The following is a 22,828-nucleotide window of genomic DNA, read 5'->3' as shown; positions in this document are numbered from 1 at the left end:
CCTGGACTCACTCACTAGTCTCCTGGACTCACTCACTAGTCTCCTGGACTCACTCACTAGGCTCCTGGACTCACCTTGTCCATGACAAGGAATTGTTCTCTTGCTGTTTTCTGAATTTAAATGTTGTATGTTATGATGTGGGCTTCTTTGTATAAACTTTTGAATCCTGTGGGCTTCCTAATTAAGATGTCTATTTCTTTTTTTCTTATTTCTCTCTTTTTTAAAAGATTGATTTATTTATTTTAGGTATATGAGTACACTATAGCTGTCTTCAGACACATCAGAAGAGGGCATCGGATCCCTTTACAGATGGTTGTGAACCACCATGTGGTTGCTAGGAATTAAACTCAGGACCTCCAGAAGAGCAGTCAGTGCTCTTAACCACTGAGCCACCAACGCCCCCTAGATGTCCATTTCCATCTTCAGGCTGGGGATGCTTTAGCTGACTGCTCTGTTCCAGTTTTATAATGCTGTGTTCAGGGGGAGGCTATGATGTGGATGGTTCGAGCCTTCCTACTGGTGTTGGTGTGGTGCAATTTCCACTTTGTTTCTGTCTTTGCTCCCGCTGTGCAGAAGGCTTTTTCCTAGTGTTTTCATTTCTCTCCCAGCAAACTGATGTATCTCTGTAGTGGGAGGAGGACCCAGGTGTTCCTACCGTACCCTGGTTCTGCATGTCACTGTTTTGTTTTCACACCATATTCCAAAGAATCTGCTGATCAGAAAGAATTAAAATAAGACAGCTGGTGAGAGACACACGTTAGAATGGGAGAGGGAAAATGTGTAGCAAAGACAGATGTAGGTGACTTGGTGTCAGAAAGTTTGAATGCCTGAAACTCAAGATGAGCATAGCTGTGTCACTGGGTTCTGAATTCTCGGAAGTGTGGACACGAGGACACACGGACGCAGGACCGAAGGGCTACGCTGGCTGGCTTCCCTAACCACTTGTTTAGTTTCTGAGGCATGTTTCTTTCTGAACCCGGAGTTCAGTCTGGCTGCTGAATCCCTGTCTTTACCACCCTCGGAGCTGATGTTGCAGGCTGTGCTGCCATGGCCAGCATCTTCATGTGGGCTGGGGTGACTAGAACTCAGGTCATGAGCGACATTTTTGTTGTTGTTTTCTGTAGCACACCTGTAAACATAACATTCTTATTATATTGCTTTACTTCCCAAGGCTGTCTTGAAAAGCTTTTTCCTTATTATTCCTTGTTTTGCTTTGGAATAGAAACGCTTATGAAAATTACCTGCCTCTGTTGCCACAATCTGTATCTCATGGTAGTGCAAACTAGGCTTAGTGAAACCAAAAAGACATCAAGGAATCCGTCTAGCATTTTAAGTATATTTATAAGCATCATGGTTGGTCCTGATGAAAAAAACAAACCATTTTTGTCCTTTTCAGCTATAGCTCCAGAAAATAATTATTTATAATGAACAGATCTCCATCATTTACAGTTGGAGAAGATCATGAAATTTAAGTAAGGCAAGTCCCACCAACTTCCTTAGTTATTCACAAACATCTTGGCACCCTACTTGGCATCCTCTTCCTGTCAACTATCACATTCTAATAAAAGAATGTGTTTTCATTCTCTGGCCACTAACAGTCCCTGCAAAAACTGGGAGCTTATTTTTAAGAATGGTTCTCTTCAGTTTATTCTGTTGCCCACTTGCTTAATATGTGCAACAGGAATCAATTGTGATTATATATACAAAATAACTTTAGGTACTACTTATATGTAAAGTAGTTCCTTGGGAGTCCCCAGGAGCATCTCAACTCTTGACAGCAGCTGCAAGCTCCGTGGTTGGGGGAAGGGTCTCAGAATTTTTTGACATCCACTGTGATTTTGGGGATCCCTGAGACAGCTCTTGCCGTATTTTGTTAAAGGACTCACACAATTAACAAACTTACTTCTTTATTATAACTTTCAACTGTGAAAGGACACAAATTAAAACCAGCCAAGGGAAAAAATGATGCTTAAAGCAGATTAAAGCAAAGTAAGCCACACCCTCCTGTCTTCTCCCAGTGGGTTGTGCAGACAGCATTTCCTACTGGTAACAGTGAATGATAAGGTACCAAGGGTATACTCCGCTATGGGAGGTTCCCCATGATTTATTATTCATAGTTTTTACTGCAGATCTCAGACAGATGGCTTGCTGAGTGGCTTGTCCCAGTCTCTGGCATTCCCAGAGGTTGAACTGATTTTATGTGACTCAGGCTACCTGTGAGGAATCACATTTCCAAATCAGAGATTACCTATACCAAGTAAACAGCCACTCAAAATACTTCTTTCTTCCTTTGTTTCTTTCCTTCCTTCCTTTCTTTTGTATGTATGTATGTATGTATGTATGTATGTATGTATCTATCTATCTATCTATCTATCTATCTATCATCTATTGTGTGTGTGTGTGTGAGTGTGTGTGTGTGAGAGAGAGAGAGAGAGAGAGAGAGAGAGAGAGAGAAAGAGAGAGAAGAGAAGAAGAGAAGAGAGATGCTTGCACAAATGGAGGTTAGAGCCTCTCTTCTGGGTACATCACTGAAGCAATGTTGAGAAGCCCTTTAACAAAAGACTATTCTCAGGAGGAAGCTAGAATCCTCTGGGGATTGCAACCAGGCAAGCCAAGAGCAAAGACAGACCAACAGGATACTTCTAGATTATAGAGAAGAAACTTGGAACCAGAACCATTCAGTATCCTGTGAGGGGGAAGCCTGGTTAGAACCAGAGTCTGCAGAATTGAGCCATAGTCTCCAATCACATGATAGACATTGGGAAGGGCCTCTCAGGGGGAGGGATCAACTTTCTCAACCCACCCTGTAAAGAACCTCTCACTGATGGGCCCGGCCAGCATCTGTGATCTGAACTCCCACAGGTGCGACTAGCATCCGGAAATCCAAGCAGGCATTCAGACTCTCTAACACATTCATATCTCTCCCCGTCTCTTTTATTTAAAGCCCAATGTCAAGTTATCAGGACACTGGTCATTTTCATTCTTTCTCTTCTATTCATTTCTTTATAACTATTCTTATTCTTAATAGTCTTTCCAAGGAACATAGCATGGCCTGGTTTGGGATCCTCCACATGTCAGGTTCCTGAAATGCTGGGATTGTTTTTAGGTTAACAAACTGTAATTTTTCTTCACCTCCCTTTACTGTGCCATTAGCCACAGACACATCTTCCCCCTCCTTGTCCCAGTGTCTCCAACTTTCTTTAGTTGTGAACCTTAGCCTTAATGGCAGAGACATCTCCCCAACCTTGTTTTTATTTTCTATGTTTCTTTCCCACCCCAGCACTAACCACTAGTCTCACTCTGCCCGCCCCCCCCATCCCCAAGTTGATGAACACCTCAGCATTCCTCCACTTCCTAAAATTATCTGAGTTAAAGGGGTGATTCCATTTTACTTGATGGTCACTGCATTTTCACAGTGCCCTACTCCTTGATAGTTTCCCTGATAGAAACTATATTATTCTCCTGGGAATATTCAATATTGACCCAGCGCTTAGGATCCAACTAGTGGATTAGATCTCCAGTGTAGCAAAGAAAAATGGAGACCTAATTATACTACAACCAAGCCCCTCTGAAACCTTTTGAAGATTGCAAACACTTCCACTGTTTGAGTGAGGGCGGTTAAAAGAAATATCCAACCAATGGTCTAACTCCACATGTGAAAGGACCATTGCACAAATACAAGGACCAAGAAAAACCAAAGCGACCTGACTCCTCCTAACTCACAGAAGCACCCTTTAATGAGAGTAAATGATGTTCTAGGCAAGAACTTAAAACAACAATTTTAAGTTTGTTCAAATAAATTTAAGAAGCCACAAATATATCACTAAATGAATTCCAACAGGACAAAAACAGAATGAAATGAGAAAAATGGATATGAAGGTGGAATTTAATAATGACATAGAAATATTGAAAAAAAACAATATGATGGCTAGAAGTAAAAAGTGCAGGATGTTGAATAAAAATCTCTGCAGAAAGCTTCTGCAACACAATGAATCAAGGGGAAGACAGAATACAGACAGGGCTTGCAGACAGATGATTAGAATATTCAGGTAAGCTCTACTCTTCTGCCACCTCTCTGCCCACCTTTATTGGACTTGCGGAGGCTGAACCATACAGATTAGCTTCCCTTCCTCCACACACCTTCCCTGCTTCCTGAGTCCTCTGGGGGGGGGGGCATCCTCAGCTGCTCTGAGCAGTCTGCTATCCCTGGTGGACCTCCATTCTTCTACCATCTCTCCCTCACCTTCATCAGACCTGCTGGTCCTGAACCATACAGCCAAAGAAAACTCATTGGAGGAGTGCAACACCAGAGCCATCAACGTTAACCCTCCAAAACCTACTATGATAAGAATATCCAGGGACCAAAGCCACCCAGATGGCTAAAAGCCCTTAAAAGAACACAATCTACAAAAGTCAGAGCACAGCTACCCAACTACAGCAAGCCCTGGATATCCTAACACAGCTGAAGCAACCCAAATAACCTAATTAAAAAGTGAGATATAGGGATAAACATAGAATTTTCAACAGAGGAATCTTGAATGTCTGAGAAATACTTAAAGAAGTGTTCAAAGTCCTTAGTCATCAAGGAAATGCAAATCAAAAGAACTCTGAGATTCCATCTTATACAGGTCAGAATGGCTAAGATCAAAAACTCAGTTGACAGCACATGCTGGCAAGGATGTGGAGCGAGGAGACACTCCTCCATTGCTGGTGGGAGTGCAAACTTGTAAACCACTTTGGAAATCAATTTGACAGTTTCCCAAAAAACTGGGAATTGTTCTACCTCAAGTCCACTCCTAGTCATATACCCAACAGATGCTTTACCACCCCAAATGTCACTTGCTCAACTATGTTCATAGCAGCTATATTTGTAATAGCCAGAAATTGGAAACAACCTAGATAGATGTTCCTCAACTGAAGAATGGATAAAGAATGGATAAAGAAAATCTGTTACATCTACAGAATGGAATACAATTCAGCTATTAAAAACAAAGACATGATGAAATTTGCAGGTAAATGGATGGATCTTGAGAATATCATCTTGAATGAGGTAACCAAGTGGATATTAGCCAGAATATGGGATACCTGTGCTCCACAGACTCAAAGAAGCTAAACAAGAAGGTTTCCAAGTGAGGGTGCTTGAATCTCACTGAGAAGAGGGATTAAATAGTCATAGGAGTCAGATGAAGGAAGGGAACTGGGTGGTAGAGGGGATGGGGATGGGGATGGGGATTGGCAGGTTAAAGATCAGGTGTGGGGAGGGACAGGAGAGATGGCCAGATGGCCATGAGAATGAATGGAAATCTGCAAGTGATGGAGTGTGGGGAGGTGGGGGCATTTCGAGGATGTGACAGAGACCAGGGATGAGGGAACCACCCAGGAATCAGTGGGCATGACTGTAACTGTGACTCACAGCATTGGGGCTGTGGAGCCTGAAGAGACCATCTCCTATAGCTAGGCAGGGACCCCAGTGGAGCCAACCTGCCCACAAAACATTCAAGTCAAAATTTATCCTGTCTAAAAGAAATACAGGGACAAAGATGGAGCAGAGAGACCTACCAATAACCAGCCCAACTTGAGACCCATCCCAAGGGCAAGCACTAATTCCTGACAGTATTGATACTCTGTTATGCTTGTAGAGAGGAGTCTAACATGGCTACCCTCTGAGAGGCTCCACCAGCAGCTGACTCAGACAGATACACACACCCACTGCCAAACAGTGGATGGAAATCTGCATGGGGACTCTTATGGAAGAGTTGGGGGAAGGATTGTAGGCCCCAAAGGAGATAGAAACTCCACAGGAAGACCAACAGAGTCAACTAACCTGGACCCTTGGGGCTCTCAGAGACTGAACCCCCAACCAAAGCACACCATGAGTTGAAACTAGGTCCTCCTCCACAGACAAGGCTGGACCTAGGTCCTCCCCTGCACATATGTTGCAGATGTTCAGGTTAGTCTTCATGTGGGTCCCAAACAACTAGAGCAGGGGCTATCCCAAAAGCTGTTGCCTGTATGTGGGATATGTTGTTCTAGCGTGGGTACCTTTTCTGGCCTTAGTGAGAGAGGATGTGCCCAGCCCCACAGGGTCTTGATGTGCCAGGATTGGGGATATGGGGGGGAACCTCTACTTTTCCAGAGGAGAGGATTGCAGGAGTGGGTGATTGGGCAGATGGACAGTGAGTAGGATGTAAAGTGAATAAAAAAAAAAGAATATTCAATTAATGACCAAGTTAGATTAATAAGGAAGTACACATGGAACGTATAAGATCTGTAGGACACTATAATAAAACCAATCATGGACACAGGAATAGGAGAAGAATTTCATGAAAAATACATGAAAACATTTTTTAAAAAAAAAAAAGGCATAAGAGAAATTTCTTAAGTCTATGCAAGTCTACCCAGGTACAATTGGCATTTAGAATCCCAAACAGACAAGATGAGCAAAGAACCTGCCCATGGCATGTTATAGTTAAAGCATTAAATACATACCACGTGGAGCATATGCCAGCTGCAAGAGACACCCCAGCTCCCAAACAAGGTAAGCCTATCAGAATACAAGCACGTGCATGAGCAGGAACTTCAAAGCCAGAAGGACTCAGAACACTGTACTTCCGTGTCTAAAAGACAAGAAATGTCAACCCAAGCAAAGCTGTCATGGTTGAAGACTAACTGAAAGACTTCATCGTCAAAACAAACAAGGGATCTATGGATACTAAGCCAGTTTTACAGAAGACCCTGAAGGAATGCTTTGCACAAAAGCGAAAGATCAATACATTTTGGAGGTGATAGGAAAGTCTAACCCACTTTAAAGGACTGAAGAACAGTCACTGAGTGAAAACTAGGAGAACAACAAGCACTAAAGAATCAACAAGATGACACCAGCTACTGTACACCTCTCGATACCTCCATCCGTGACCTGTGCCCCTCCATGAAAATGTGCAGACTAGCAGGTTGGATTGAGAACAACAAAAAGCAGTCTATCCATTCATTGCCTCCAAGGAATGCACCTTACCATTAAAGACATCCAAACTCACGGTGAGAGGAAGCAAATGGAACAAGGAAGCAGGCACGTGTCACTCAAAAACATAAGAAGTCAGATAAGTCAATAAATAGTATTGTGTATATAGGTCAGTAAAAAGTAAGTACAAATGAAGGAAAATAATGCTGAGCCATTGAGGAGCTGCGAAGCAAAGCTTTTCCCGTGTTCTCTCGCCCAGTCAGAAAGGTAGTCATTAGGAAAACACCAGATGCAGTTACAAAGGAGATCAATGTAGAGGTCCCCCCAAAGCTAAACATAGATGTAGCCTGTGACCCCCATGAAACCACTCTTGTGTATTTACCTGAAGAATTCCAAGTGGTACATCTGTGTTCACCACAGCCCTGCTAAGGGTAGCTCAGTTACATGGCCAGCCTAGATGTTCATCAACGGGGGATGGATGAAGAAAACCGTGACACACAGAAACCATGGAAACCCCCTCACCACACATGTTCTTGGTAGGAAAATGGGTGCAACCGTAGACATTTATATTAGGTAACTGTGAGAAAGTCACATTTACATGTGACCTTTCATGTGCTGTTCCTGGGTTTTATATAGATTCATAAAAGTCACATATGCATAGATGTTATGAAATTAGACGTGTTGGGAGAACAAAGGGAGAGAAGCTAAGTGACCAGGTAGACAGCACGGTTGGGAATATGCTCAAGGCACATCAGATGTTTGTGTGGAAATACCCTCCTGTAGCCCAGTAACATTGTATTTCGGTGTCTAAAAGACACTAAATACCAATCCACCGCAACATATTGTGAAAACAAAATTAGTGGTATGTATTACAGTGGTGGACCCCAAAGCCCACCTGGTGAAGTCTCAGTCCTTAGCCTGAACAGAACTGAGAGATGTTGAATCCTTCTGGAAGCTGTAATGAACCTGGATGTCTAGAGCTTCTTTTCATAGGCTGCCAGACTTCTCTCTCTCTCTCTCTCTCTCTCTCTCTCTCTCTCTCTCTCTCTCTCTCCTCTCGCTGCTGGGTGCTAAGCAGCTCTGCTCCAAGATACCTCCCTTGTGATGAAATTCTGCTTCTATAGATCAGTGATCCTCAATCTGTGGGTTGTGACCCTGTTGGTGGTCATATATCTGACATATATATTTATGTTGTGGTTCATAACAGCAGCAAAATTATAGTTATGAAACGATAATGAAATAACTTTATGGATGGGGGTCAGCACAACCCACGGAGCTGTACTGAAGGGTCTCAGAATAGGAAGGCTGAGAACTGCTTCTATAGATTGAAACACAGTGGGCCAACTTGACCACAGATGTGAGCGACTTTAACTGTGATTTAAATAATTTCTCCCCTTAAGAAAAGCAGTTCTATGTGATGCTGGGTGACTTGGTGAAACCTGTGCTCAGGGTTAAACACAGCTATGGGTGATGAATTGCAAAAAGAAACTGGGATATAAATTGGGATTCTCTGAGTAACTAGTGGTGTATGCCTCCAATCCCAGCAGTAGAGGGCAGATTGTCTAAACACATGTTTAAGGCCAGCCTGGATTACATGGTGTATTCAAGTTCTGTCTGGGTTACAAGAGACTGTTTCACAAAAACAGAACAGAAAGCCCAGAAAACAATTTAAGAATTAAAAGTGAGTTTAAATCTGGAACAAAGGACACTTGTTTTATGACTCAAAGCCCTTTTCATGACCGACTGGGGAGTTGGCTCGGCGGTCATGAGCTCTAGCATGAGACTGGAGCTGAGCTCCTGTTGCTTCCGTCCAGCAGCTCACAAATGACTGCATGTTCATCTCATAGGGCTCTGGCACCCTTCTCTGCTCTTCAGAGGCATTTGCACACCACACACAGACACAGCACACGCCTATAGAAAGCATTGGAAGTAATCTTATTAAACCTTTTCTCACCTAAGTTTGAGAAATAACTACATGAATCCCACCATTACCTTTCTGCTGCGATGTGAAGCAATGCCACTCATGTTTCTCATGATGCATTTCTTTTAGCCAGGCTTTAAAAAAAAGCTTGTCGGGCAGTGGTGGTGCACACCTTTGATCCCAGCACTCGGGAAGCAGAGGCAGGCAGATTTCTGAGTTCGAGGCCAGCCTGGTCTACAGAGTGAGTTCCAGGACAGCCAGGGCTACACAGAGAAACCCTGTCCCGAAAAACCAAAAAAAAAAAAAAAAAAGCTTTGGAAGTCAGACTTTCCCTCACCTGCCTTTCACATTTTCCAAACACTCGCTCTTTGCCTTCTAAACCGACTCCTCTGAACAACCGTCTCATTTTCGCAAGCGATTTCACGATTGTTTCTGTCCCCTTAACTTTAAAAACAGTGCTTCTTCTTTGACCTCCCCATTCTCCGCTCGACACAGAAGCTTTATCAGTTACTCTCCCTGACAGCTGGCATTTGTTTCTTCTTCTCCAGTCTCCTCCTGCCTGTCACAATAAGGACCTGTTATCACGAAACTCTTATCACCCAGGTCCCTGATGGAATGGATGGGACACTGCATGGAACAGACATAGCATATAGCATCGCTCCTTTGCTGAGACATCAGCTGTTGCTTATGGTGCCATTTACTGTTAGCTGACTTTACAGCCTCCATATTAATATGAACTCATTCCTTCAGCCCAGTGTGACATCCTCCCTCTCCTTTGAACTGCACCTCCGCAGGAATCCTATTCTTGGCTCAGCTACTCTGATTTCCTTTAGCACAACTTCATTTTTGTCCTTATAAAGCACTGTTAAGCAACACGTTCATCCTAGACAAATGGACAGTCCTTACCCCCACATCCTTTGTGCTGTAGTCATGAGGCTAAGTGGTTGATATGTCAGAGTGAATCAAACAATATCTGGCTTCCTAGAACAATGGACAACACACACCATTCCAACATGTTATCCATATAATTGTATAAGTGCAAGTCAGGAGATGAACTATGAAGATTCAGGGTTGCTTAATAGGAAATGAGCAAAAGAATGGCTTGGAGGCAGATAAAGTGTAACATACCGTTTGTCTGGACAGACATAGGGTTAAATGAAAGGGGCAGTTTACATTAATATTAGAAGAAAGAATTCAGCATTTACTCAAGAACGCCAGTCTCACATTCTTTGTGTAATATATTTGCAAGTGAGGCGGATGAGCCGAGACGGATGTATTCTAAAATGATATATTAAAACGACAGAGACATGGTTGTCTGGCTCTCTAATTTGGGATTTATACAGAGACAAATGACATACCATGGATTAGGAACGGCTCCGTGGTTTGCAGTAAGTCTGACTAAAAAGGTGAGTCAGAGTCTGGTGTAGCAGTTATTGCCTGGCTTTTTCATCCTGGCATCTTCCTACATGGGGCCAGTCTCTAACATCTATCTCTACCTCCTTCCAAATCACCCTGCTTGCAAGGTCCGGTGAGGTCTTCCCTTTTCCAGCTCCCTTCCTTACTCTACCAGCCTTCCCATTACATCATCTTTCAAGGATCTAGTGTTCTCCAAATTCTCATGTATGCCATCTCTGCTCCCTGGACTGGTCCGCCACTCAAAGCCACTGGCTGTCTATTTCCAAGAAAGAAAATAATGAAATCTTCACTCTTTTGATTATATTCTGGTTTTGTAGTGAGAAACATTACTACTCACCAATAGGCCCATTTTCCAGCTACAGAACTTTAAATATTGCCATCCCTTAGTTGTACATAACTTAGTTGGCATGGGGAGGAGCATCTTACTAGATGCCTGGCTTGCTTGCCTCTTGTTTGCCTCCCTCCCTCCCTCCCTCCTTCCTTCCTTTCCTTCCTCCCTTCCTCCCTAAGTGACAGTGACATAGACAGTGGATGTTTAGGATAGGAGATTAGAGGGTGCCCTTCTTCAGTATCTGAAATGTGTGCACACTTTCTCTTTCTTTCTCCTAGTCTTTCCCTTACTTTTCTGACCCTGTGATCTTTTCTTTCCCTGTGAATGAGTGTGTGAATTAGAACAGCCCTTGTCTGAATCAGGACACGTGTTGCATGGCATAGATCACACAGGGCTTTACCTACTTTATTGCTCATCAGTTGTGTGACAATAGGGAGCCTTCGAAACAAGTTGGTTTCCTGTGTTTCCTTTCATGTGCTAAACATATGGATATATATATGTATGTGTATATATGTATGTATATGTATATATATATGCACATACATATGTGCTAAGTAAATATAAATATAAGGCCTATATAACAGAAGTATAGCACAGATTAGAATCCAGACATAGTTGGGGCTTCAGTTTATGTCAATAAAAGTAATAATTATTATTCTTTTGTTTGTTTGTTTTGTTCAAGGCAGGGTCTCACTAGGTAGCTCTGGCTGTCCTGGAACTCACTGTGTAGACCAGGCTGGCTTCAAACTCACAGAGATCTGTCTGCTTTTTGTCTCCTTAGTGCTGGGATTAAAGGCACAAACCGTTATGTCTGGATTTTTAAAATAACAAATATTCTTATTGAAGTTTTGGGTTTTTAAAACCTTCCATCTCTTTTTGTAAAAAAAAAGTGTATTCTTCTTTTTCTTTTGAAAATTCAGGGTTTTCCCATAGGCCCAGTTTTTTTCCATATTATTCTTTAACTAAATTTAGTTTATCTTTCTTCTGAGGACTGTATTATTATTCTGTTATTCAAATTTATTTTTCCTGTCTCTACCTAAATCAGAATTATCGATGCTAAGCATTACCATATAGAAAATAGCCTAGCTAGGTAAAAAGAGTAATTGAAGAATAAATGACATTATTTTAATCTTGAGAGTAGAACTTAATATAGCTAAATTTCTAACTATTTTGTGGTGTTTAGGTTGGAGAGTGTTCTGAATTTCAATTTCTCTAGATTAATAGTGTTAATTATCAATTTGAATGAAATTGAGTTTGTCTTTTCATGCATAAGAAAGCATGTTCTCAAAAAATTGATATTATCTTCCTCTTCCTCCTCCTTCTCCATCATCATCATCATCATCATCCCTGCAGGTGAGAAGGTGATCTGGATTGGATACTATGGCATAGTGTATAACCTGGTGAAGATGTCATGGGAACTTCAGGGTGAGCAGGATCAGGATGGACTTAGAAACATGATATGGCAAACACTGCAAAAGATAAAGGATTATGAGCATGACCCACGAATCAAATGTGCATTAGTTATAGCCCAGGTAAGCCCTCACACTTGTCCTCCTATCTGCTGGAATCATGTTTAGCAGCTCTCCACGGAAATTGGAACTTCCACATCCAATGAGCAGTAGCGGCTTGTCATGGAGCCTGTCTCCTTGAGTTCCATGCTTACCTACTGTTGTTCAAGGATGAGAGCCAAGTTCTGGATGACATTATAAAATGAGACCCTTGAAACTTTTAGTATAAGCAGAATTAAGTAAACTTGACAAACACAGGCCAAAACCAAACAAAACTGCCCAAGCAGAGACTAATTCAAACATCGATTTTGGTTCATCAATATAGTGAAAAGTTCCGACAGCCGTGTAGTAGATACATGTCACCAAGCCACGGTTGCTCCCCTCTTTTCAGAAAAATATGGTGTAGAAGCTTGGTAAGTGATAATGTTTCAGGGACATTACATAGACTGCTGAGCCCAGGGTTCCTTCTGGGAAGGCAGGGGTGGGGGTGGGGGGAGGGGTGGGATTGATGGGTGTGGCACTATTTTCTGCAAGGAGTGGCCAGAGAGGTCAGCTGTCTTCTGTGGCCTCTTAGAGTTTGTAGAGCATCTGTGCAGGCCCCCCAGGCTCTTAGAGTCTTCACCGAGAAGCTATGCGTTACTTGGTCTCTTTGCCTTATAGATTTTTAATATTCCTATGTGTGTATTTAAGTATTTTGATTATTATGTGTTGTGGATAATTTCTTTTTTGGTCCTGTCTATTTGGTGTTCTTTATGCTTCTTGAACCTAAAAAGACTTAGGGAAATTTTCTTCTGTGATTTTGTTGAAAGTCATTTCTGCATGTTTGGCCTCAGTTTTGCACCCTTCTGTTTCTATGATTTGCTCTTTCATAGAGTCCAAGATTTCCTAGATCTTTTGTACTTAGATTTGTTTAATATTTCCTTTGACTGTGGTGTCCCTTTCTTCTATCTTGTCTTCTAGTCCATTTCTTCTATCTTGTCTTCCACATCTGGGATGCTTTCTTCCATCTCTTCTGCTCTTTTGGTGAGGCTTACCTCAAGCTTCTCATTTCTAGTTTTATCTCAGCCTCTGTTTTCTTTAGTAATTCTACTTCTACTTTCATCATGCCTTGAACACATGCAAATATCCCCACAGCCCATGCAGTGTGCTCCCTCAGTCTCATGCAGTACAGCCCATGCACTGTGCTCCCTCAGTCTCATGCAGTGTGCTCCCTCAATCCCATGCAGTGTGCTCCCTCAGTCCCATGCACTGTGCTCCCCCAATCCCATGCACTGTGCTCCCTCAATACCATACACTGCATACACACAGAAGTTGCTTCTAAATGGGTTATAAGGCATGAAGTAAAATTTAGGGGAAAATTTAAGCTGTTTGCAAAAACAGTAATGAAAAAGTATTAAAAAATAGAGTAATAGATTATCCAATCAAAACATAAAATTGATTAGTTCAGAAATTGTTCTTTGGAGCAAAGTAGACAATTTGTAGAATAGGTACCAATGGGAAAAATAGAAAAGTATTCATCACAAAAACTGGAGAGGTAAATGGGATGAAGCTCTAAGAACTGTAAAACTATTATTAGTTTTTTTTAAACAAGTTTATGCCAATGATTTGAAGTACAGAGTGTGATGGTTGGTCTTAATGTCAACTTGGTACAAATGTCAATCACATGAGTAGGGAGCCACACCTGAAGTATTGTTCTGATTGGCTATTGCTGTTGCCCTGGGCTGCTTCCAAGAGATAGAAGATAAGTCCCTACTGCTGAAGAAAACACCGTGAACTTTGGACAGAGGACTCTGAGGCCCTGTCCCAAACGCCTTCTCCCTGTGGGCAACCTTTATAGTCTTGGAAAGAACTATGCAGCCTGCCAAGTGGAAAGCAGCCAACAGTCTCACCCAGCCTTGAAGCCATTGGACCACAACTATGCAGAGCAAGGCAAGCTATTCCTAAGGCTATAGTAGTGGCGTTATACCACTAAGCAACAACTCTCTAATTGGACTTAAGGCTAACTCCACAGGGAACAAAATCATTCCTGGTACTGGAAACCTAGCCAACTTTGTAAGGCTAGTGAAATCATGGATTTTAGAAGACAAACACTACCAGCAGACTTCCCAACTGCATTCTAAATACTTATACTTAATCCCATAATTAGCGTAGCTCCCAGTTCTCACCAAAGTAGCTTCTCTTTGCAATAGACAGAGATCACCATGACTGGTCAATCATGTGAAGCTGAGGCCCATGGGGAACACCTATCACACAATTCCTGTACCTAGGGCTCAGAGAACATCAAAGGATGAGGGGAAGAAAGACTCGAGTGAGCCAGAGGGCCAGGAAGTCTGCTGTAAGGTTGCTTCTCTTAGGAATAACAGGGAAGCTCTACTCAATGATACTTCAAAAATATGGCCATCTAAACAGGACCTAGACGATGACAGCGCCAGCAGACATGCTAACATGTAAAGGGGAAATCTCCAGGGGCTATCCTTAGACAACAAACCAAACCAAACCAAACCAAACCAAACCAAACCAAACCAAACCAAACCAAACCAAACCACCAACTAAGGAGGAGGTTGAGAGCTATAGAAGGTAGTCTTTCCCAGGGATGAGCCTCTTAATTGGTCATTTAACACCAAGTGGTCAGCTCTGAAGTCATATACATAGATGCAACACCAAATAGAGCCAACAGGTTCTTTTAATCTATTTATTCAAGTATATATTTATGCACATGTATATTTACACATATATATGAATTAGGGGGAAAGAAGTCATAAATCTGACAGGGAGTAAGGAGCAAAGGACATGGAAGGAGTTGGAGGTAAGCAAAATGAATGAGAGAAAGTGAGTTAATTATATTTTAGTAATATTAAAAAAATTTCATCCTCCAAGGCTACAAACACATTTCTGAATTCTTAGACCATTCCAGAAATAACTGATCTACTATATATGATACGGTGGTTTTGATTTTGCTGAGCAGTAATTGTTAACGATTAAAGTCAAACATGTAACTAAAAAAGAAGAAAGCCTTGATTGCTATAATCAATGTGGGAAGGTGTAGGTGGCACTCCTGACCAGATAAAAGGGGTGTAGCCAGAAGGTAGAGTCTTCACCTTTGACTGGCTCAGCCTCCCCTTGGCTCTGAGTTGACTCACCCTGACCCTCTCACTTGCTTAGCCTTTGTTGATGTCAGACTGGTGTTCCCAGGCTTCTATTCTTAACTAAGGACACATAGCTCTCCAGGAACCTTCCAGGTGCTTGACACCAGGTTGCAGCTGCTAAGACATCCAGTCTCACAGTCTGAGCCCCCAGCGGGCTCCTCCAATGTGAAGCAGTTACTGAAGGACTTCTACTGCTGTTGTGTCCACCCCCAGCGACCAAGCAACTGATGGGTTCTCAGCTTCTTCAGTGTGAATTACTTGTTACTATTTTAACATGAATCCATCTAACAAATTCTTGTAATATATGTTCATCTTATAGGTTATAGTCATTTTTTTTTTTTTGAGAACCCTGGCCAATCAAGTGGGAGAATGAATGGGTTTCCGAAGAAACAAAAATGATCCAATTGATTTAGTGTATGTAGGAAACCAAGATGAACGTATTCATCATCACATCATTTAACATGGTACTTAGTCATGACCACATGTGCACTTAGGTGTGGCAGTTTTCCATTGGAAATGTGTCATGTAGGAAATGAAAAATGCAAAGAAGTTGTCAGAATTCACTGCTGGAGTAGCCATGATGCTGGAGTAGCCATGATGCTGGAGTAGCCATGATGCTGGAGTAGCCATGAACAGAAATAAAACAAGAATTTAAATTCCAGCTTCATGTAATCTTAGACTGTATGTTAGAAATTAAAACCCACAGCCTCAGTTCTTTTGGGTGCTCAGGGATACTAACCTTGCTCACAGGAAGAGCCACCACTGGACACACACAGGAGAGAGAAAGCCCAGTGACAGGCGATACAGAAGCCCAGGGCCCTGGTGCAAGCCGAAGGCCATTACAGAGATGCTGCCCTTGGGTGACCTTGAGTGTATTTATCTCTCAGTCCTTCTATGAAAGTGAGGCCAATAAGTCCTCACTGAATAGGCTGCCTGCGACTGTTGAGTTAATATTACAAAGTAAATATAATTTCTGCTAAACAAATAAATAAAAAATATAAAAGTTGTGCTTTAAAATCCCAGTCTTTTATTATCTCTAAGATGAACTATGAAAGAAGGGAACATTTATATTTAATATAAAAACTTAATATCAAATGTTGATAAACTTCATATGAAGAAATTAAAGTTGGGAAATATCTTTTTTTTTTTTTTTTTTTTAAAGATTTATTTATTTATTATATGTAAGTACACTGTAGCTGTCTTCAGACACTCCAGAAGAGGGCGCCAGATCTCGTTACGGATGGTTGTGAGCCACCATGTGGTTGCTGGGATTTGAACTCTGGACTTCGGAAGAGCAGTCGGGTGCTCTTACCCGCTGAGCCATCTCACCAGCCCGGGAAATATCTTGAGGGAACTGAAGATAGTCATATTACAAAGGAAAACAATTAAATTATCATTTCTCCTGTAGTGGTTTCTTCATTTCTTCAGGTCATGAGAATATGGTCCACAGGCTAGAAAAGCTTTCCAGAATTGATAGAGGACTGCGGATTTTCAGAACAGGACTTGTTTCAAGATTCCAAAATAAGGGGTGGGGAAGCTGAGCTGGTATCGCCAGCTCTTGCAGGGAGGAGCTGCTCTTAGCTTTGGACATGAGATTCTGCAAGTGAGCAGGTCTCCTTGTGGTCGCTCAGTTCTCCATCTTTGGGTGGTTAGGGTGAGCAGCACCGATGGCCTCTCAGGCCTGAGGCACCACCCTAACAAGCTGCTAGAAGTTCACCTCGAGGAAGGAAACTGTCCTGTTTCAGGCCATTTCCTTTAGAGGCATTTATAAGTATGCTGAAAAAAAACCTACAATTCGATCATAGTTCATGGGTGTTTTACAGCTTGCTTGTAGCAGTGAGTTTATTACCCACCCTCAAAAGTATCTAAATTTGCATAGTAAAAAAATGGAGACATTTGAAGTCACTGAGTCATTGTCCTGAAATTACAGACATGACGTTGCAGTGTTAGGGTCCATGAGTAGCTGAAGAAAGATATTGCAGATTCAAATAGCATGTAAAAGCAAAGAGCACTTGTTCCCAAATATAGGGGACCAACTCCATCATGATGGAAGGACCCCGACTGAATTCACGGATTCAAATTTAAAGCCCAAAAAGAAGAACACTGGGGGAGGGGTAGATGATCTATATCTTGATTGGTGGATTCTATCTCTGGGGGTTGTTGCTATGATTCAGACTAACTATTCTTTCTTCATACGAAGGAGGGCTACCTCTTGGCTACAAGTTTGGCTCTTACAAGCTGGGAAGGGGTCCCTTTTACACAAGCCTGCAGTTGTTCCAGTAACTGACTTGCCCAGTTCTGGGAAGCAGAAACTCAGGCCTGGTCTCCTGAGCTGTTAGTTTGTAGCCTGTCATGGAGTCAGCCTGGCTCAGGCCAATTCACTCCTTTGAGCAGGAACGTATCATCTGCCTGACACCTGGCCATTTACAAAATGCTGTCATTTCTTCTTTACATCTTATTTTCAGCCAGGTTAATTTCTCGTCATTTTAAACTATATATTTCTTTTCCTGTCGCTGAAGTTTCTTGCTCTTTCTCAGGCTTAAATTAGTCGTTCGATTTCGTAGTCCACTATTTTGGGCTTACCAAGTGTTGGCAGGTAGAAGAAGGTCACCCAGCAGATGACTGGATGACTCAAAGTCTGCACTCCATGTTCTTAGGACAAAATGAACGTTTAACTTGTCAGCTTTTTAATCCTCGGCATGATGTGATTGATAATCTGTAGGAACTACATAAGATTAGGAACTATTTCCCCTCCTTGGAAGAAAGCAGACACGTGACTGCCTGCTGGAATTAAGGTGTTTTACTCTTACCAGTTTGCCATTACGCTCTACTTAAATTTGATCTTTGTTTTCTTTTGACCAAGAGCTCCGAGTGAACGAGTAAGAAGAAAATCAAATGTAGTGAGTACCACTCCATCCCCTAGTTGTCCCTCTACTGGGAGCTGGGACGGGAATTCTCCATCTTCTCATATTCCTGTGGGCCTCACTCCTGACTTTGTATGGACTGTCTGGGGTGTAACAGAAATGACAGTCAGTGCTCAGGACAACTTTAATAGAGTTGGAGCCGTGTGCCTCTCATGGACCCATAGTCTTTCCTGCCTGTTTCTAGGACCTTTTTGATTACGTCTACTGTTCTCTGATGTGAGAACAGTGTCTATTTTCCATGCCACGTCACATCTCAAATGGACGACACTGTAGCCCCACAAGCCAGTTCACGTATGTGTATTCTATTATTAGAATTCTGTTTTTATGCATGTTTCCAGGGCCAATAGTTTGATGTAAGATGTTCCTCTGTTTTCAACATTTAGTAAATATCTATAGATAATTACATTTGAAATTCATAAGTCAATCAGGCAAAGCAAATACAGCAGATACCAGATGACGCAAGCAAAGCCTCATACCCAGGCAGTGAGCAGATGGTTGGGACAGTCACAAGCTCAACGGCTACACAAGCATTTTTGACACTTAGGTCGTAGAAGGGTCTCACTTATTTGAAACAGGAAAATGATGGGGAGGCAAGTTTTCTTCAGAGAAACCTCTAACTTAGAAATTTCTGAAAGCAGCTATATTAATTTAGTGTAAATTTAATTTAGTATTCAATTGGTATTTAAAAATATGTCATAAGTATAACACACATGACAAAGGACAATCACTCTAGGCCTGCCTTATATCAAGGTGACTTAGAATCAGATAGAGACAGTTAAGTTACTGAACAGCAAAAAAATTATCTCTAGACACAAATCCTGATTGCTAATGTATGAAGTATTTTAATTTATTTTGCATTTGATTACTGTTAAGACAGTACAAGTGAAGGAAAAGCTATATGTTTACTATAGGCTAATATAATTTTGAAGATAGCAAAATCCCTTTCCCAGCTTCCTCCTCAGCCCACTGTTGCCCATGTGCACCAGCTGGCTCCATCTTGGCCACCCAGAGCCCCCAGCATCGCGATTAGTGAGGATGAACCAGACCATGTTCTAGGCTTACTTTGTGTGCTTCATTGCTGTGCTGAAGAGTTGGAAAAGATGTTTATTCCTCAAGGCTGATTATGGATAGAATGAAAGACTTGCAGAAGATGTCATGAAAGGGATGTGAGGCTGTCATGTTGTGACCTTCAGTGTGCTTAGGGGATCTGTGTGTTCTTAACTGGCTGCATTGCATCAATCACTGAATAGATAAAATGATAGACCCATTCCAATGATGTAGAAAGAATGTCTTGATGACATCATAGTCGACACTGGGAAAACAATGTGAACCTTGCTCTCCTGGGCCAACCAGTTCACCTCCCCAGTGTTCATTGTCCCAAGCGGGCTGGTGAAAATGACCTCTGAAAGTATTGGATACAGGCAAGACTTTGTCGGATCTGAAATTCCAGACAAGTTTGTTGCTGGACGTGCCCTTGACTGTAACAAGCAGTCCAGGGATTTGAATCACGTTTGTGTCATCAGCGGAACCAGAAAAGGCAAGCACAAAGCCTGTGGCAATAGTTCAGTTTGAGTCTGCAAACACGAGGCGCGCCACTGACGTTGCCAGCAACACCATCAAGCGATTTGGTTCCATGGCCATCTGCTTCATAAAGCTTTTTGCAAGAATGTTGTAAGAATTTCTTGTTGGATCTTAGAAAGGTCAGTTGGCATTCTTGAACTTTTGATTTGCATTTTGGGCCTATTATAGGCAGATGAGCCATTCCCTCTTATAGATTGTGGTTCAACTTATGAATAAAACAAATCTTTTAAATTATCATTATTAAATAATAATGCTGATATTATATCCATAAGAAACATTTAAGTTGAAGATGTATTACAGTTTTAATTGGAATTTGAATTTTTATTTACTCAGGAAAGAACAGATCTGATTGGATATTGTTAATTGTGCCACTGTGCATTTAGAGCAGTCTGAAACAGTCAGTCTCATATCGGCATCTAAGAGGTTTTGCTCAGTTGAGTAATCCCCTATTTCAGCAATGGATTGGCTGTATTGTGCCACTTGGATTACTTCAAGGAATATTTTTGAGACACTGTGTGTGAGTGTGTGTGCGAGAGATATGTGTGCAGTATGTGTGTGTGTAGTCCTGGCTGTCTTGGAACTTACTCTGTAGACCAGGCTGGCTTTGAACTCAGAAATCTGTGTGTCTCTGCCTCCTGAGTGCTAGAATCTAAGCTTTACACCATCATTGCCCAGTTCTTTTTAAAACTTCAAATAAATTCTAAAAATTAAAAAGTAAGAATATGAAAATATACTTATCAAGTCCTTATAAACATATTTTGATTTAATATGAGAATAAAAGAAGTATGAAACAATAATCCACACATAAAAAAATGCAGTAGACATAGTCTTCAAACATATATCAATAATTGAAATGGGAGAGTAAATATGTGGGTAGCCCCATCAAAACACATTGCACATTCTAGACACTCACATAGATACTATCTTAGTGAGAAATCAACTATTGCTATCTTCAACTAGTATTTGAGCTGCAAACTTAAGTTATGGCTGTAGTCAATGGTGGAAGGTGGCTGGCTGGGTAAGAGAACACTTCACAGATGATGAACTGCCATGAGAGCCTTCCCCTGACTTGTACACTTTGGAAAGTTTGGATTATGCAGTAGGAGGCAGTGATTTAAAGGTACATTTACAATAGCAAAGGGTGGATATTTGGTCAGATTCATAAGAATAAAGAACCTAAATGGATTTCAGATTTGTTTGTTTGAAGAGAAAGCAATTTGTTTGGAGAGAGAGCTATCTTCATTGAATTTTAGTTGTTTGGTTACTTTGTAGTGTAGAATTGGCACACAAAATTTCATATATGTGTGTGTACACATATTTAAAATATTGAATTACTGCTTTGGAAATTGTGGTATACAGTGATTGCTTACATTTTTATTTGAGACTCTCTTATTGACCTCTTTGCGTAACTTTCCTGTTCTGAGTCTTGACTTGACCACATGACTTGATTTGGAAAATGACACATTTTATGCAAACTGACATTTGACAGAGGCATGCAAAGTGAAGTCTTTCATGTCTTCTCCTGGAACTTCGTCATGGAGTCATGGCCCAAAGTTCATTACTCAGTAGAAGATGAAATAAAACCTGGCTCCAAGCAGAGCCTCCCTAGCCCATCCCCTTCCCTGCCCTAGACTGGCCCATCCCGTCTCCATAGAACCTGACAACATGGAAGAGAGTCTGAGAAAACCACGAGCATCACTCTGCTGCTCCCAGCCCAAGCTACTAACGACAAGTTAAGCAAATGGTTGTGTTTAGGAGCAACACTCCTATACAGAGAGTTTTGAGTTTGAGAGCTAGAGCACATGGGATTTTATTTCACTACATTGGTGGTGTTATTTTGGTTTGCTTAAGTGCTTGGGACAAGGTTTGAATATGGTCAGATTGGCCTCAAACTTGCTTTATGGTAGACATTAGCCTTGAATTCCTGGCTGCCTCCACCTTTGAAGCAGTAAGATGATGTGCATCCTCTACTCTCTGGTTCAATCTTATCATTAAAAATGAAAGGCAGAAATAGTATTATTAAAAATGGTAAAACATTTACTGTGTGTCCTATATTTGCCTTAATTATCAGATTAGCATAAAATTATGACATGTGCTATTTTTACCTTTATTTTACAGATGAGGAAATTAAAAATTTAAATGAGGACTCATATTTTCTCCAAGATTAGCTAGCTTGCTTTTAGATACATGGTTACCCATACTGCTTGAAACCATACCTATATTATACTCTGTCTTCCCTCTTCTACTGAATTCCCTTTAATAAATCTTGAGTGGGTTGTGGGTGAGCAGTGAATATACATGTGGAGCCAGCCATGAGGAGCAAGCCAGTAAGCAGCACCCCTCCATGGCCTCTGCATCCACTCCTGCCTCCTGCCCTGCTTGAATTCCTGCCCTGACTTCCTTAGATGATTGTTATGGTTTCAATATGCTTGGCTTAGGGAGTAGCACTATTTGAAGGTGTGGCCTTGTTGTAATAGGTGTGTCATTTTGTGTGTGGGCCTTAAGACCCTCATTCTAGCTGTCTGGAAGTGAGTTTTCTGCTAGCAGTCTTCAGATAAAGATGTAGAACTCTCAGCTCCTCCTGCACCATGCCTGCCTGGATGCTGCCATGCTCCCCCAACCTTGATGACAATGGACTGAACCTCTGAACCTGTAAGCCAGCCCCAAACATATGTTGTCATTTGTAAGACTTGCCTTGGTCATGGTGTCTGTTCACAGAAGTAAAACCCTAACTAAGACAACGAGGAACAGTGGTATAGAAGTGTAAGCCAAATAAACCCTTTCCTCCCCACGCTGCTTTCCTCTGAAAGCTGCTTTTTGTTGTGCTGTTCCATCCAGAAATAGCAGCCCTAACTAAGACGGAAATGGACAGAAGATCATGGGATGTTACTAACAGACCTGAGCATATTCTGGGGAGGATTTTGGAAGGACTTTGGAAATTTGGGCTGGGAAAAGCCACTGAGAGTGGGGAGCTCAGAGGGCTGTTCTGAAGGAGCTTGGGAAATAAGAATGTTGAAGGCAGAGTAGGGCCACAGGCCTCATC

General features: G+C 41.7%; 1 protein-coding gene across 7 annotated transcripts in view; it reads left to right on the top strand.

Annotated features, from left to right (window-relative positions):
- Nucleotides 1-22,828, top strand: part of Tmem232 (transmembrane protein 232) — a 239,165-nt gene that overhangs the window by 103,609 nt on the left and 112,728 nt on the right. For all 7 annotated transcript variants that reach the window (XM_021149610.1, XM_021149603.1, XM_021149604.1 and 4 more), the window contains one exon: nt 11,980-12,158. In XM_021149610.1, coding sequence (XP_021005269.1) covers nt 11,980-12,158 — 179 coding nt within the window. The remainder of the gene's footprint in view (nt 1-11,979; nt 12,159-22,828) is intronic.

Source organism: Mus caroli, chromosome 17 (assembly GCF_900094665.2).
Source record: "Mus caroli chromosome 17, CAROLI_EIJ_v1.1, whole genome shotgun sequence".
NCBI classification, from domain to species: domain Eukaryota; kingdom Metazoa; phylum Chordata; class Mammalia; order Rodentia; family Muridae; genus Mus; species Mus caroli.
The sequence above is the reverse complement of the archived record's forward strand: the minus strand, read 5'-3'. Positions and strand labels throughout refer to the sequence as shown.